At 35.6% G+C, this 18,364-nt stretch overlaps 1 protein-coding gene across 7 annotated transcripts in view; it reads left to right on the plus strand.

Moving 5' to 3' along the window:
• The window catches only part of LOC132108080 (protein turtle homolog B-like), a 92,527-nt gene that overhangs the window by 16,497 nt on the left and 57,666 nt on the right, over nt 1-18,364 (plus strand). For all 7 annotated transcript variants that reach the window (XR_009424403.1, XR_009424404.1, XM_059514577.1 and 4 more), the window contains exons 2-3: nt 7,379-7,576; nt 18,151-18,297. Coding sequence is in view for 5 of the 7 variants with exons in the window: in XM_059514577.1 (XP_059370560.1) it covers nt 7,379-7,576; nt 18,151-18,297 (345 nt within the window). In the remaining 2 variants the exon portion in view is untranslated. The remainder of the gene's footprint in view (nt 1-7,378; nt 7,577-18,150; nt 18,298-18,364) is intronic.

The following is an 18,364-nucleotide window of genomic DNA, read 5'->3' on the forward strand; positions in this document are numbered from 1 at the left end:
CAAGATTATATGAAAATGACACCCATAATTTTCTGAAGACAGTCAGTTTCCTTCAAAAAATATAGTAATATAAAAACACCCACACTTGGTTTCGACTTTGACACTTGCAGTGCTCATGTTTATTCAACGAAGTTAATGCTTTTTGGGAAATCTATTTGTGGCGGTCAGTTTTGATATTGTGGCAGGTGCCACAAATAAATCAATGTATGGGAAACACAATGAAACTTCCCTGCTTGAACTCATTTGATCTGGGTGTCTGTCTTTAAAGTGTTTTGGTAGTTTGGTGTGTTTCATCCTTTTGATGTCTCATGTCTTTTAAAAGTGCTTTTATGAAGAGAGTCCATCTGCGCACCTCTCGGATAGCGCATCAAGAACCGGGTTGATTGAGCACTCGGGTCTTTTGACAAAACTAGCAGCGCACTTTCAGAGTTTCTCTGAAACACTCCACCTTCCCCAGCTCCACCTGTATAGATCTGCTACAGGTTATTTAATATGCTATTTGTGCATCAGCAATATGTCTGACATACTCACAGCACTGTATAACCATATGCATTGGCAGTAGCAAGTTATTATACTTGCTTGCAGTATCAGCAGCAATAATCAAAAACTATAGCAATAACCAACAGCAGCAGCAGCATAGTACTGTAGATCATTTTATTGAAATGACCATTACCATTTCTCATGATAGAACTGTGTGTGGTTCTACTAATGGTAATCAATGCGTGAAAAAACATAGTTAATACTACTATAATAAAGCCATACTTCATTGTAATGAATTAAACCTTCCTAATCATCCGGAAGAAGGAGGCGGGAACCGGCAGACAATCAAAATGAAACTTTAATTACAAAATAAACACAAAACAGGGCACCAGCCCCTCACGGACGACTGATGCGCACAAAATAAAACCAAAACACAACTAAAAGCCCAGGCCTGGTCCTCTCTCGTCCTTCACTGTCGTCGCTCCAGTTTTATATCCTTCCATCTCCTACGTGGGACTCGAGACCGGCAGTGGGTTGCAGGTGTCACTGATTTGCCCAATCATTGCCGGCCTCACTCCTTGTTCCCACGTCCCTCGGCCCCGCCCCACTCGCCACATTCATCTTCGTAAGTGCGTATGGCAGTTCCTTTTTTGTTTTTTATTTCAGTTTAGACCTCCATTTTTCATCACAAATAACTTAAGCTTTATAGAAAAAGCATTGTGACCTCTTAATTGAATAAAGAGAAAGCAAACTATAAATCTCCAGGATTGCAGCAAGTGTTGTAGATTGAATATTTCTTACATTTTGGTTGTATTTTATGATGAATTATATTTAAAAAAGACCCATAGAGTCAAATCACCTTTATAGTGCTTTATATAATACAGATGGTCAAAGGGGCTTCACAGACTTAAGAGTGTGATGCCATATTCCTAGTGTCTGCAGAAATCTACACAAAATCTAGTGGGACCACATCAAGGCATATTATTGCTATTATTGTTAAAAGCATAGATAGTATGGACGAACTATGGTTTATTTTTAAGTTGGCAAATGCAAAGTAGAATCATGGACTGTACAGCCTGGACATTAATGGATTATGGTGATTTATGGTTGAATGTGGTTTCAGAATTATCTTAAATATGGAATATTATTGGTAACTGCCATTGTTACTGGTGGCTGTCCTTACATTTTTCATTTTATAGGCCCTCACTCCTGTCAAATCAGGTGCTGGTACCACCATATGTGGAATACAAAATATGTAAGTCTGGAGCCCTGCAGTAAGGTAATAAGGAGGTTAAGTAATATTTATAAATTACGAGAACTAACAATAATTAAGGCAGGAAATTAGGAATGTTTTCCAATTCTAATTTAAAGGATCATAGAGTGAATACGATTACAAGTGGATCTATATATATATATATATATATATATATATATATATATATATATATATATATATATATGAAGAGTTCAGATGCAAAAGCCTCCTAGTGCCACCTGTAATTTTCATCTAAAATTAGGATTTTTATCAGGCTCATATATTTATGTTGTGATTAAAGTAAAATGACTCAACCTAAGCATAGGAGCTTGATAAAAATCCAAATTTTAGATGAAAATTTCAGATGGCACTTAGAGGCTTTTGCATCTGAAGTCTTCATATATAAATATAAATAAAAAAAAAAATATATATATATAAAATGCTTTGAAATTTTTCAAAAACTTAACGGTACACTCTGGGCAAATTCACTACCCTTTCGTTATGTTCGTGTATGAAAAAATCCACTAAATAAACTGCTGTAAAAATTTATCAGATTTTTTGCATAAATCTATTAATCAACCTCAGTCCTGATCAAAACTACCAAATGTTAAAAAAAAATCCAAGATTTTAACTCTTTAATTACCAAGTTCATAAATGATGTCACTTATTTGGGGAAAAAAACACACAAAATTACATATTTTCAATTTAAAAAGTGATTGTGGACTGGATATTTTTTTTACCTTTTATTACAGTCTTGGGCATGTCAAAGATTAGTAACAAGATTGGCTTTGATGCATTGTTAGTTTTTGTGCAGTGTTAGATTAAAATTTTTTCTCCCTAATTTGTTGTTGGTGGCTGTTTTTGCCCCATTGACTTCCATTATAACGACATTTTTTGATTGCAAAGCCATGACACCATATAATTATGCATTCTTGATTGTTTGTGGTTTTCCCTTTAGATAGGCCGGTGCAAAAAAAGGCTTAGTTTCTGGCTTGTATATGGAGTTATATGGAGTATAACAGCAAATTATAGTGTTTGTGTGTGTGTGAGAGAGAGAGAAAGAGAGGGTGTGTTAGAGACCTTTGTGCACTTACCTTGATGTATCTGAAAAAATCCACATTGCATCAAATTTATGAACATAATGTATTATGAACCAAAATGCAATACCAACTTCAAATAAGCTGGAGCTCGCTGGAGGGGTCAAGCTGCATAATCATTTCTAAAACTTCAGTACAAGTCAAGCCCTTTCTTGTGTTGCTTGCTGCTCTTCTCACCATTAAATGACCAGCACGATGGCATGCAAGTGTTACCACCATCAAAAGGCAGCAGGTGCATAAATACACTTTTGTTTACTCCATGTAGTTCTAAGAGCTGAGGTGTACATTTTGATTTTCTCAAATTCATCAAGATAAGTGCACAAAGGTCTCTCTCACACACTCTCTCTCTCTCTCTTTCACACACACACACACACACACACACACACACACACACACACACACACACACACACACACACACACACACACATACACAATATAATATGCTGTTATACTCCATATAGCTTCATATACAAGTCAGAAACTACGCTTTTTTTGCACAGGCCTATCTAAAGAGTTAATTGTCCCACCTAGTGATCAACTGTAAAAATAACAAATGTTACCTTTTCCCAACAGGGAAAACCACCACCAATCAAGAATCTCAAACACACACAAACACTATAATTTGCTGTTATACACCATATAACTCCATATACAAGCCAGAAACTAAGCCTTTTTTTTGCACAGGCCTATCTAAAGGGTTAACGGTCCCACCAAGTGATCAACTGTAAAAATAACAAATTTTGCCTCCTCCCAAAAGGGAAAACCACAAACAATCAAGAATGGATGATTATATGGTGTCATGGCTTTGCAATCAAAAAAAATCGTTATAATGGAAGTCAATGGGGCAAAAACAGCCATCAACAACAAATTATGGAGAAAAAATTTAAATCTAATGCTGCACAAAAACTAAAAATACATCAAAGCCAATGTTGCTACTAATCTTTGACATGCCCAAGACTGTTATAAAAAGAAAAAAAAAATCCAGCCACAATTACTTTTATATTGAAAATAAGTCATTTTGTGTGTTTTTCCCCCCAAATCAGTGACATAATTTATGAACTTGGCAATTAAAGAGTTAAAATCTTGGATTTTTGAAAAACATTTGGTAGTTATGATCAGGACTGAAGTTGATTAACAGATTTATGCAAAATAAATTGAGAAAAAATATGAATCTGACACATTTTTACAGCAGTTTAATTGAGTGGATGTTTTCATCCCGAACATAACGAAAGGGTAGTGAATTTGAACAATGCACAAGGGATATATATATATATACTATAACTATAAGAAAAAGTATGTAGTGGCTATAAAAAGAAGCTGTCTAAATATAGCTATATTGCTAGTTAACAGACTAAGTGAAGTGTTAATTATATGCGATTCCAATATGCAATGTACAATTCTTGATCTTGCAACATTTTTATTACAGTATATATGCTCCCAACCATGTAAAAGTTTTACAGTATGACAATTAGCCCATTCTATTGAGGCTAAACGTTGGGCTCCCTCCACATTTACGGCTTGCTGAAATGCTCTTTGTGAACCTGGTCATGTGCAAATTTGAGTGAGTTTATAAGTATGCATGCACCCTGTTGGTCTCTCATTAAAGTTAAGCTGCTCACTTTGTGGTACTTTGCAATCTTCTGCACTCACAATAGTAGAGCGGATTTCAGGGCACAGGCCCGTGACTGGAGGGTGCAAGCTTTACTTTAGGAAAGGAGTAATTTGATTAAATCTGCACTGTTTTAGTCCAAAACCTATATGAGCTAAATCAAAGAAAGTGGATTAACTCTTCCACTGGATAAAGCTGATTAAACTGGTAAACAAAATCACAGTTGCATATGAGTTTGGTAGAAAGTTGAGAAATGGTTATTGTTTTAAACATACTGAAAGCAAATTATATGCATAATGTTCAGTTGCATTTATGGTTTTGGAATGTCTGCATTTTTCTGTCATGCTAAAATATTTCTGAAAGTGTTTGCTGTACTGATTTAATCTACAGAATCAATGCTTTTACGAAATTATTTTACCTGACTTGTGAGCAGAGGTGGGTAGAGTACCCAAAAACTGTACTCAAGTAAAAGTAAAAGTACTTCTAGAAATATTTACTCAAGTAAAAGTAAAAGTACTAGTCTTGAATAGTTACTTGAGTAAGAGTTAAAGAGTATCGGATAAAAAATCTACTCAAGTAGTTAGTTACTAGTTACTTTGGGTCATATATACTGAGCCTATTTTTATTTAGATATATAGATAAAATGTATGTAATGTATGTGTGTGTGTATAAATTTATATATTTCATCAGCCTTTACTCCAATTTATGTAATTTATTATAAAACCCTGTCTGTTTACTTAAGTAACAGATATAGGTGTCATGCATAACATATTTTTAATACGACTGACTTTATATTAAATGTGAATTTAACATTGAAAGTTAATGTGATATAAAAATTGCTACTAATCTTTCATTGTTCAGAAAGAGAGCAAATAACATTTACATTATTAAAGATCATTTTCACTGACAGTCTAGAGTTCAATCATTCTCAGAAACTCCCATTAAAATCACTGAAACTGTTAACACTGTGAAATCAATATCTTAATTATAGATTCGTACACACATCTGCACTTTGTTGTTTCTGACTAGAGAAATTCGCCAGAAAGAGGTCTCCTGGCAGCGAGCGAGTAAAGGAAGCATCAGCGTCAGCGATGACTCATCGGAACACCTCTGATTGGCCATTGCATTCAAAAGCTCAACAGAATCTTTTGTGATTGGTTATAATGCGCAGCGCTGTAAAAACGCATCTATCTCTGGCTCAGCGCCAGCAAGCATTCACACATCTGAATTTAGCAGCTGATGATATGACTTGCTGAACGTACTCGCACCGGTGTGATTGTATTAAAATTAATAAAATCTTAATCGGCTATTTTTGTCTTTTGGAAGCTGCATTCAACTTGACTCCCCTCTGTTATAAGCCAAACACGTACAACTTAATGTCACAGTGGTATCGTGTAGCTTCTGTAAACGAATGTAGCCCAAGTTATTACCTGTTAAACAGTAGACAGCACACGCGGTGTTCATCTAGTAAGGATCTCCATCGCAAATAATAGCCTTTGCAGATTTGCGTTCTATTCAATGCAGTTCCATAGGCACGTTTTCAACGCTGCTGATGTTAAACGTTACAACTCTGAGTGAACCGCTTCAGACACTCAGCGTGTGCGGCAGGGAACTGAACAAATCATTCAAATTGATTCATGAACCAATTCACTCGTTTGCCAATTAGTTTGATCAAGCCTTTGAACAGAATTGACTCAAAAGAATGAATCATTCGTGAATGAGCATCGCTCATTGTCCAGAGAAAAGTAGACAGCGTGTTTGGAATAAACTGAAGCATTTATAACATTTATTGCATTAAGATAAAGTAACGAGAGGAGCGTCGCCCACAGTAACGAAGTAAAAGTACAGATTTTTCCCAAAAAATTTACTCAAGTAAGGGTAAAAGTACCCATCTTTAAATATACTCCGAAAAGTATTAGTTACCCCAAAAAATTACTCAAGTGAATGTAACGAAGTAAATGTAACTCGTTACTACCCACCTCTGCTTGTGAGCTTACATTCTTCAGTGTGATGAGAGAGAAAAGAGGGAAATTTGACATTTATTTGATCAAAAATACTGTAAAAAATATTTTGACCTTTTTTAACATTTTAAATGTTTTTATTTTAATATATTTTAAAATGTAATTTATTACTGTGATGGGCGAAGCTGAATTTTCAGCATCACTGTGGACTTCAGTGTCACATCCTTCAGAAATTATTCTAAAATGCTGATTACTTTCAATGTTATAAAAGTAGTCGTGTTTTTATTTAGTATGTAGTAAGGAAGGAAAGACAGAGAGCACTGTTTTTGTAACCTACTTTTTCTTACATTTTACTGTTACTGAATCACTTAGCTTTCCATGCAGTGTCTCCGTGGTGGAGAATGCACTGTCAGCAGGTCCTTTGATGCCGGAGGTGATTTTCCTCTTCATTGAGGCACTGAAGCCATGCTAACTCTGATAGAGGAAAGAGTGCTCAATGGCTGTGGTGGAGCTTGCTGAAGAAAATCCATTGCCCCAATATATTTTCTGCTGAGGCAGGTACAATGACCTTTAGCATTCCGATAGGTCATCTACAGGCATGTGACGTGCTTGTGCATTGATTGCTAAAACTCTGGCTCTTATATTGTAAAAGCCATCCAAGTGTTAATTAGCTGAGATCAATGAAGTGCGTGGATAAGCCTCTTTTCATCTCATTATGTGCTTGGCCGTTCCTTTTAAGTAATAATTACCTGAGAACTATCACAAGTCCAGCGTTTGGGAAACTATCCAAGTCTTAACAACAAATGTTTGTGAAACGGGACAATGAGCTGTTTGACACCTCACTTTGATTGTAGTTTTTAGGGACAAATGTGTGTAATAAAACATAAAATTATTTTATTTTATTTTATTTTATTTTATTTTATAGATAAAAAAAAAAGTAGACTGTGCTGAATGTGTGTGTTTTCTGTGTCCAGGTGCCCACGGAGTGAGAGAAGAGCCCCAGTTTGTGACGGCCCGTGCAGGAGAGAGTGTTGTTTTGGGATGTGACGTGAGCCACCCCCTAAATGGCCAGCAGACTCCCTATGTGGTGGAGTGGTTCAAATTCGGTGTGCCTATCCCCTTCTTCATCAACTTCCGTTTCTATCCTCCTCATGTGGACCCTGAGTACACCGGTAAGCACCAGCATCTTTGCAGTGTCCAGAGTTTAATCCCAATGAATAATTATGTTCAGAAGACAATTTATTTTATGTCATCTAAGCATATTGAGTACATACTGATTATTATTATTTCCAATAATAAATTATAGTCTGAGACAATGTTGTTGTTGTTAACTAAAATTATTAAAAATCATTTCGGTTTTATTTAAGCTTTTTAAAGAAAGCTGAAATAAAATGTAAATATTATTAAATTAAAAGATTAGTTCACTCCTTTAAAAAAAAGAAAGAAAAAAGAAACCTGAAATGAAAATCAGAAAAGTTTAAATTGAAATTCTAAAATTACTAAAGCTAAAACTGAAATAAAAATACAATTAAAGCTATATATAAATATTTATAAAAAATCAAAATGATAAAAACCACATGAAGTATGTAAGCCATGAAAAAAAGGTAATTGTCATTTTTTATTTAACAATTCTGACTTTTATTCCCACGATTAAAAGAAAAAGTCAAAATTTGAAAGTCGAATTTTAAGAAACTCGAAATTGAGAGATACAAACTCTAAAAGTTTGAGCAAAAAATGTCAGAATTGTTAAATAAAAACTTTTTAAACCTTGCAATTTTGAGTTTTTTTTCTCATGTTTCTATTTTTTGCTTCCAAAACGGAATACAAATTATTATCATTTTTTTCTTGCAGTTGTGAATTTATATCTCACAATTCCAACATTTTTTTTCTTAGAATTGCAAGATAAAAAGTTGCAATTACCTTTTACATTTTTTTATGCTATGGCAAAAGCAAGCTATACATACAAATTAATAAAATAAAATACTATAATAGTATATGACTGAGACCACTTTCCATTGTGCATTATTTTCTAATTTAATATTTTTTTTCCCATTACAAATGGTATTTCTAGCATCTCAGTTTGAATGAAAAGTTAAATTATGAAATTAAGATGTCTTTCAGATTTTTCTGCTTTGACATTAGATTTTGAATTACAGATTTTCAGACTTTTGGATCCCTTATGAATCCAATAATTCTAACTAACAAGTACATCACAGTACACCCTCATCAAAACAGTGATGAACCAGCATAAACCAGGATGGAAATTGACTGTGGACTTTGCAACAGGAACAGTATGTGAATTTGGGCTGAGCCCAGGGCTTTAGATTGGGTTTGATTAAATTGACCTGCTTGTGACAGATTAAGAGAAAGCTGTTAACTGTAAACAAACCATTAAAAGTTCTAGCCACACCATTAGTCTTCCTTTTGAATTCTGAAGTGTTGCACTTGATCTAATGTGCTCATTTTGTGTGAGGCTGAGTGAAAGCACGTTTTTTCTATGTTTACTACTTAACGCGAAAGGGAGTCCTTTGTCCGACCCAGAGAAAAAGAGAATGTGAGCAGCCCTTGACATGGATTGTGAAAAGCTTTAGTAATGGCTGCCTGCTAGCATGGCACTCATTCCTTTTCAAGGTGCATTACAGAACCTTAATTACAGCAGATCTGCTGCTGGCCGTCTGGGTGAAAAATCAGCTATTGTCAGCACTTCTCAAAGCACACACTCTACGACACAGGGTGCAGAGCTGTGTAAGACACATCCATCTCTGTGATTGTCTGAAATTATTTGATCACTTAACTGCTATGTCACACCTCATTCAATTGGAAACTTCTGTTGCTTTTTACATCGAGAGACCTCAGTTCCAAAACCTGTTTAACTGTAGTGCTGTCTGTGGCCTACATAGGCAGCTATATTGACTGTACTGGAATCGCAGTAGTTTAATAATTTGGAACACTTTTTATGGACAGAAACACAAAATGCTCCTCACATTAGTGCACAAGAGACTTAATTCTCAGCAAGCTAACAATATATACAGTATACTCTAGCTAACATTAAAATACATAAGTGCAAATATTGAGTGAAGTAGTCATTATGTTAAACTTAAATTATATTATATAAACTTCTAAACTTATATTTAAAAATGTATTTTATTAAAAAAAATGTATACTATAATAAACATAAATTATATTATAATATATAACATAATACTATTAAAATATATAATTTATGTTTAAAGGAAAAAGACTGTAACAGATTTTGGTCAAAAATGTATTATTTATATTTTTGGGACATTCTAGACATCCTTTATTATTTATTATTTGCAAGTATCAAATTTTTTGTCAATTTTGTTGTTTTTCCAAGAAAATAATAGGTTGTTTTAACTTTAACTTCAAGAAGCCCTGGAGAAACAAAGGCAGAACACCATATAAAACCGGTTACTGCTCTTTGACTTTGTTTGGAATGCTCAAATTGAGTTACGGTATTTGTTTAGCCTTACGTTAATATGGCTTGCAGTTATACAGTGTTATGCCTTTGTTTTACTGTCCATTAAAGTCTGCCACATTTTAATTAGGTATAACTTGTATAATTTCATACATCGATCTGTCACTGAAGCACTTTATTAGACAAAAGAATTCAATATATCGTGATCTACCAAACAGCTCCATATAACCAAGTACTGTAAAGACTAGATACTTTGACAGCAATACGTAATCGTGAATAATCTTTGATGATTTTTTTTCCTTTTTACAATAGAGATTATGCACCATGCTGTCACATCTAATTGGATGGATATGTGGACTCGAATGCCATCATCAAATCAGTACTAACAGTTCGCAATTAAATCCTACCTTTTCTTGTAACCCGATAAAATCAATCCATGGTGATGAACTTCATCTGAGATGTTTAATCCACAAGCCTTCTGAGCATTTTTGCTTGCTGGTGTTCACATAAATCCACAAGTCGTTCGGTTAGGCTCCACTCATATGTTTAACTTCATGTCTGCATATTACTACAACGATTTTGTAAATCGTGATAATGTGGAAGTTACTGCCTTTTGCCTTGGTGTGACTTCTCACTTTTTGCAAACAATGAAAAGGTACAGTAACTTCAAAATAAGTGTAAAAAAAATCAAGCTCAAATATATATAGCTTTACAGATCTATCACTTTTGCCACATAGAAATGTTCACGCAGTCATGCTATAGGTATAAGAAGTTTTCGCACATACATGCTTACCACACCCGATCGCGGCCCGGAGCGATCACACTAGTCAAATCACTCTGTTGCTTTGGGTCCCGCAATAGTGCCATAGTTCAATAGTTCCTCTACTCGGAAGGTGCCTGTTATATAGTTATGATCGAAGCTCTGGACTCTGAGCATAACTTGTTTTTCTATAACAAACTATAAAATATTTTCTAGAAAAAAATTCATGCCCTGGCAGTGGCAAATAGCTCTGGTTTTATATTTAATTTGATAGCATTAATGTTATAAGTTGAGATTTTAACTGCTACTATGTAAAAGGAATACTGCTGGGGGGAAAAACACCTTATTTATTTAAAGTGTTTGCAAACCAAATGTTATTACACTTTTGTTCATATAGCAGTACTTTAAAATGAAAAAAGTGCACAATACACTACTTTTGAATTAATTTTTAAATGCTGTGCATAACAATGCGATTAATCATGATTAATCACAGAAAATCGTGCGATTAACCGCAATTAGAAATTTTCCTTTTGTTGCCCAGCACCAATATACAGTATACACACACACACACACACACACACACACACACACACACACACACACACACACACACACACACACACACACACACACACAATTTTGTAACACTTTAAAGAAACAAAAAAAAAACACTACCGTATTTTTCGGACTATAAGTCGCAACGAGTATAAGTCGCATCAGTCCAAAAATACGTCATGACGAGGAAAAAAACATATATAAGACGCACCGGACTATAAGTCGCATTTATTTAGAACCAAGAGAACACTTTACTGTCTCCAGCCGCGAGAGGGCGCTCTATGCTGCTTAGTGTAGACTACAGCATCACTGAGCAGCATCTCTGGCAGCATAGAGCGCCCTCTCGCGGCTATAGATGGTAATGTTTTCTGTTAGTTCATTTCTCTCGGTTCATGTCAATTTAATTTTGATAAATAAGTCTCACCTGACTATAAGTCGCAGGACCAGCCAAACTATGAAAAAAAGTGGGACTCATAGTCCGGAAAATACGGTATATATATCTATAACTTACCCTCTGTTTAGCTGCAAGTATTATAACTGTTCCTAGTTTGTTATTTGTCTAATAAACAGCTTTCATGTCAAGAGCACAATAATGATGCCTTCACATGTTTACTAGTTAGGTAGCTTACTAGGTTTTGGAACAGAGCTACTGTGGTGGTTTATCAGATGTGGGGTTTTAATTGAACCTGTCCCTCCACTGTCGGGCCAAAAGAGGGCGTGCTAGTGTGTGCCAGGGCCAGTCACGTTTCCACTGTCACTTCCGGTGCTTGATCGTTCCTCGTCGAGGCTTCCTCAGGACCAACGGCCAGGGTTTATTGGCCCGACAAAAGCCTTGGGCCAAAGCGGGCCAGCTGGGGCTAGAGGAGTAGTTATGAACAAAGCCGGAGTTTCTCCGCGTCTGGAGAGGGTCAGCGAGATAACAGCATTTCAGAAAGATAACAGCTATAACACCAGCATTAAAAACTTTTAAAAATAAGTTGAGCTCAAAACTCACCTTTAGTAATCAGCGGGTGTTTGAAATAATTTGATTCCATCCGATGTGGATTATAATCACCATAAAAGGCAGAAATATTTATAAGCGATGCAAAAGACAATGCACGCTAGGTAGTAAAGTTACTATGGTAAACATGGTAAACTGTGACCGCTTGAAGAAATCAGACGTCAGCTTCTTATTCTCTATCACAATCGTGTAGTAACATATTTTTTCTGTCATAAGTCTCGAGAGTCTCGAGAGTTTAGCTCCACTTAGCCTATGTCATAAAAATATAATAATGGTTTTTGTTTGGGAGCTTTTATAAAAATAAAGAAATTATCATTCATTCTAAATGTGATGTATGTGACTACAAATAAACAGAAACAGTCTCGTCTGAATAAGCATGATATTTTCATAACGCTTAAGTGTTAAAAATAAATAAATAAAATTGAAATACACTTATTTCTGTGTGACTAATTTTCAATCCTGATAAATAAATTCATTACGCTCAATGTATCACTTATAGTAAAACATTGATGCTTTTGAATTTAAATATTTAACAAAGCATGCAAACAAAAGGCCGCTGTTATCGTGTTCATTTTGTGTTTGCGCATGTTCCAATGATTTATTATTTATTAGTTTTATGATAACTTCTCTTTGTTGGTGAAATTATGGGGTTGCATGACGTTGTTCCTGAGAGGCGTGTAAAGGGCAGGTTTTAGTGAAGCGCAGTGGAGCTTCTGGCTCTACAGTGGAAATGCAGCGCTATTTTGGCCTCTGTGCTACTGGCCCAAGGCTATTAGCCCCACCCGGACCGTTTAGAGCACTGGCTCGCACTGGCCTGACAGTGGAAAACCGGCTAATATTATTAATGAGAGGTCGAAGCTCAAAAAAGGCCAGGAAAGAACCAACTTGTGCTTCACATGTTTATATTGCAATTTGTCATTAAATCCTCCTCAACCATAAAATAAATAATTGATTTTAGTAAGTGATAGTAAGGGGGGAAGTGAATTAACAATCTACTGTTTAGTAGTGGCCTCATTACATTTTAAATTAGATATGAGATCTAATGTTCAGTTCCAGGCTTCCCATCAGTGTGACTGTATATCGTGGTCTCCTGTGGGTACTACAGCATTGCAATGGCAGCTCATTTCGTATTGTTCCTTTACGCCACGAGGCTTTAGTCTCACAGTTTGGCTGGACCCGCACACAGTTACCACTGAACTCCAAAAGGCTATTACTGTAACTCACAATGCAATTTTCTGCTGCAGAAATTCCCAAACTCTCTCCCTGTTGGCGACTGCCAGAGCTCCGGGTCTGATTCCTCCACCAATTTAGCATATTAGAGTCCTCATTGTCTTGTAGACGGACAATCTATGCGGCAATCATTGCAGCAGTTTAGATGTGATTTACACAGGCTCTCCTAAAGTGATTCTTAGCTAGAGGCAGATTGCATTCATTCAGGACGGGCCTGTTTCAGGCCCCTAAAACACAGTGTACAAATCCATCCCCAGTCATTGCTGGCAAGAGGCCTGCAGGAGGATTTTGGTAATAAAGCACCTAACGAGTTTGCTTAATGAACGGCCCTGTGTGCTCAGAACGTAGAGTGCTGTGAATAAAATGTAATCTTCTGAGGTGAGCCCTCACAGACCTCTGCTGGTATGAAGCTCGTATATATTAACCACTATTCAAAAGTTTGGGATAAGTATTTATTTGATCAAAATGTAGTAAAAACAGTAATATAGTGAAATTATTTATTTTTAATGAATAATAGTTTTATAAATAGTTTTTTTCCTGTGATGGCAAAGCTGAATTTTCAGCATCATTGCAGTCTTCAGTGTCACATGATCCTTCATAAATCACTTCAATATGCTACTTGGCTGCTAAAGAAATATTTCTTATTATTATCAGTGCTGATGACGTTATTATCAATGTTGCTTAATATTATTGTGGAAAACTTGAATGATAAATAAAAAGTTCAAAAGAACTTAATTTATTTTAAATAAATATTTTTTTGTGACACAATAGATGTCTTTACTGTAATTTTTGATCAATTTAAACTGAGAAACTAAAATTCCCTTGATCTTTTGACAGTTTCAGAACACTTTTTCATTAGTCTAAAAACAGCTTATATTGATGTCAGTCTGCCAAAACAACAGCTTGTGGAATGTTCTACTCTATGATGTAATAGTGTAGATAAGCACTGCCTCCGGAGAAGAACATCAACACCTGCTTCTACATCACTGCCTGTGTAGCCCCGCCCACTGATTCATGCATGTAGTATTTACGAGAGAGGCGACCATGCAGGTCTATGCAATTAAATTAACAAGATGCTATGCAGTGCTAAATTGTGGAAAAACAGTGTTTGCTTTGCTTTTCTTCTGATGCCAGCATTAGGAAAGAATGGATGAACTTTATTTTTAATGAAGATCCAGACCGCGTCAGTAAGAACTCAGTCATTTGTTCACTTAATTTTACCACAGGTTAGTTTACAAACAATGCACAGTTTGATGCGAGAAAGTTAAAAGACGATGCTGTGTCGATATATATATATATATAGATCCTATATTGGATCTGATAGTAATGTCGCAACACAAGTGTGAGTAACAGTTTTCAAGAAACACTATTCTGGTTTAATGTTACTAAACAGGTACATTAAAGGTGCCATAGAATGCATTGATACAGTATTTTAAATTGTTCTCTGATGTTCCCAGAGTGTGTATGCAAAGTTTTATCTCAAAATACCACACATATAATTTTTTATAGCTTCTTGAAATTGTCACTTTTAGGGTATGAGCCAAAATGCTCTGTTTATGTGTATATAAATGAAAATGAGCTAGTGCTCCCACATCCCTTCCAGTTTTGCCAAGTCCGCAGTTTTCCCGCAGAATTGGGCTACTTTAACACTGTTGCCGCGGGTTGCTTTTCATGTCCACGGGAGGGTTTTGTTGGTGAAACCTGGCAAAACTGCTCCCTTTTCAAAAGAGTGTGGAGCTTCAAGAGCCCATGCTTGAGGGCATACCTGTGTTACAGTAAATGTGTTACTGACCTTACACATTGCTTCCAAACGCAATTTTTAACTACCACATTCCTATTCACAATCTTTCTGGTAGCACGTGAAGACAGCATTAGTGACAATGGTAGCTTTAGCAACATTAGCCTTACAGAGAGCCAAGAAGCTTTTTTGGAAAACAAAATGTGTGGTGTGATGCTTAGTCTGGAGTCTGGACATTTGAGCAAGAAGCGTTGGTATCGATCCCTCTTTCAGAAGCAATCTTTGCTCAACTTCAGCGCTGAACTGAGCCTCATTTTTCTGAGGCAGTCGTGTCTAGTGTAAAATGTTAGCACAAATATATGGGACTTTTCCGTTTTTTTTTTTTCAGAGACATTTCCTTCGAAAAACAAAATGTAACCACTGTGTACTCAGTGGTCTATGGAGACTCCTATGGTCGTTGGTGCATCCCAACACACAACACTTTTAATGGCTCCTTGGGCGCTGACATTGTACCTCCAGCAGCTACAGCTTGAGAACAGTAATGGCGGACCTCAGCTTCTCACTCAGGGCTGTGTATATGCTAATACGGCAGAGAGCGTCACACATGGGTGGTACTTTCACTGACTTTGTCGTCATAGTCTGGAACTGCTTGTGTAGAGAGACTGTTTATGATTTTTTGGAATTATAAAACAATTAGTGAGTGGATTTTTACCATTAAAGACTGTTAAAGGTTGTTTTCACACACTGCGGCAACACAACCGTGTTCAAGCACCTTATAAAAGTGATTTTTGCATTCTATGACACCTTTAATATTTGGCTACATGTGCTAAGTACTAAAACACTAAAATACAAATAAAAACAAGAAGTGGTTAAAATGACTAAAATGCAGTTACTGATTAGTTATACGATTAGTTGAATTAATTTGAAGTTAAAATACACTGACAGTTGATGCAATCCTTTTAGCAGTGGCTTCGAGAACACCTTTTATTTGCTGTAACATTCAGTGTGAAGATGCTCTCTAACTTTGATGCCAATGCCCGATCCCATCAGTACTTTATCACTCCGCACAAAAATAGCTGTGATTTTGAAGGCCTTATTTTTTTACTCCAAGACCGCAGCCTCCTCTGCCCCATGCTGTATTGATTTTCTGCTCTGGAAACCTGCCGTTTCCTCTCTCAGGTGCAGCTGTGATCCCAGGGCTATGATATCTAGTACTCACTTCACAGCAGTATGAAGTATGAAGGCCAGCCAGAGTCTGAGATGCTAATGGTGAACGTTCGAAAACATTAAATCCCAGCTAAAGTCTTCAAATAGGCAAATCAGATACTGTATTTTGATAGTGACCAGCTCTGGAATGGCTTAAATCAGTCAGAAAGATGCTTGACTGCTCAAATTTCTCTCACTTTCTGTGACTATTTGTATTGTCGGTGTTGCTAAGCCTCTTAGTACAGAACGTGTAACACTCAGATGTGAGCTGTGATACTTTGTTCTTTTCTATTTCAAGTGCAGCACACATTTCATTCGATAGTGTAGGAGGGCTGAAATCAAGGGAAGATTGCTTTGCTTGTAATGTTATACATTGCTCCACTCGCTGGCTTGCTGCGTATCGTTTAATCATTTTGTGAACTGTGAAACTGTCACTGGTGAAACCTTAAAAATACTAAGTTTCTGTATGAAATAAATAAATAAATATGGAATGTACTGAGAATAAATAAATGCATAAATAAATAATTAAATAATTGTATTTATTTTGCATAGACTTTAAGCTATATGTAACATTCATGGAGTTTCTATTTTGACATTCAGTGGGCGTTTTTTTTCTTCTTCTCTCTCTCTTTATATGCTGGAGTGATTAACTGTAATCATAATGGCAATACTGGGCTTTATTTCATAGAGATAGCAACTAATAATAATCTCCACCAAACAATATTACACAGACAGCTAATTAAAACATAAATTTCCTGTTTCAGCAGAGCACAGTATGCAGTGACAGCATAGTAAGAATAATTTTAAACAAGGCAGATTAAACTGTAGACCCCGAAATTCATCTATCTTGTTTGTTAACGTCAGTGCATTTGTTACATTGTCATTTACTGGTGCCGCTGTCTGTCATGTCAGTTTTTTTGGATGCAACATTCTTCACATTAGCACAATGTGTGACACATTGCAATGAGCCTTTTTCATGCAACACAAGAATGAAAAACTTAAAATGATTTTTACTTAAATTGTCACTTCGAATTGATAGTCTATGCAAGAATGGTTTCATGTACAATTTATACGGAAATTCTCCTCATGGTTTAATAAATGATTTTTTTTTTGATGCTGCTTTGTATTTATTTCCCCTCTTAATTTAAAGTATTTGGATCTTACTTACAAAGCATCACTACAGCTATGCTAGTGTTATTTCAGTACAAATGTACTATACAGTATATTACATTTTTATTAATATTTTCAGATACCATTTATTTGAACACTATTTTAATTTTATTTTAAATGTTTCTTAATTTTATTATTTTATTATTATTTTACTATTGAATTGTTTATATAATATTTGTTCATATCATATTTTACTATATCATTTAATTGTTAAATTTGTTGTTATTTGTATTTTGTATAAATGTAATTTTAAATATTACTTTTTCTGTTTAATTATGCTTATTTCAGTTTTATTCAAGTTTAGTTTTTATTTATTTCTAGTTCCAGTTTATTTAAAATGTTTTAGCTTAAACTTATTTCAGTTAGTTGCCAACCAACATTCCTAATAATAATAAGTGTTTTAATTAATTAATTGAATTAACTAATAATTACTTTTAGATAACAACAATAACTCTGCATGCAGAAAAAGGTTCTCGCACAAATACATTTGTCTGATTCACAGAGACATGCACACATAAATTTGTTCATACTATATGAGATATAAAATATGTGTGTGTGCATATTAAGTGAACATGAGCTTGTCTTTGATTGCAGTGAGTCCATTGCCGCAGTCCCACTCTGCTCTCTTTTTTTCCTGTGTGCTTTCAGGTAGAGCCAGTCTGCATGGCAAGGCGTCTCTGCAGATCGACCAGGTGCGCTCAGAAGACCAGGGCTGGTACGAGTGCAGGGTCCTCATGCTGGAGCAACAATACGACACCTTCCACAACGGCAGCTGGGTTCACCTCACAGTCAACGGTGAGAACCTTGCCACTCTCACCACACTAGTACTGTGAAAGACTCGCCTATCTATCTATCTATCTAT

Source organism: Carassius carassius, chromosome 28 (genome assembly GCF_963082965.1).
Source record: "Carassius carassius chromosome 28, fCarCar2.1, whole genome shotgun sequence".
Lineage (NCBI taxonomy): Eukaryota > Metazoa > Chordata > Actinopteri > Cypriniformes > Cyprinidae > Carassius > Carassius carassius.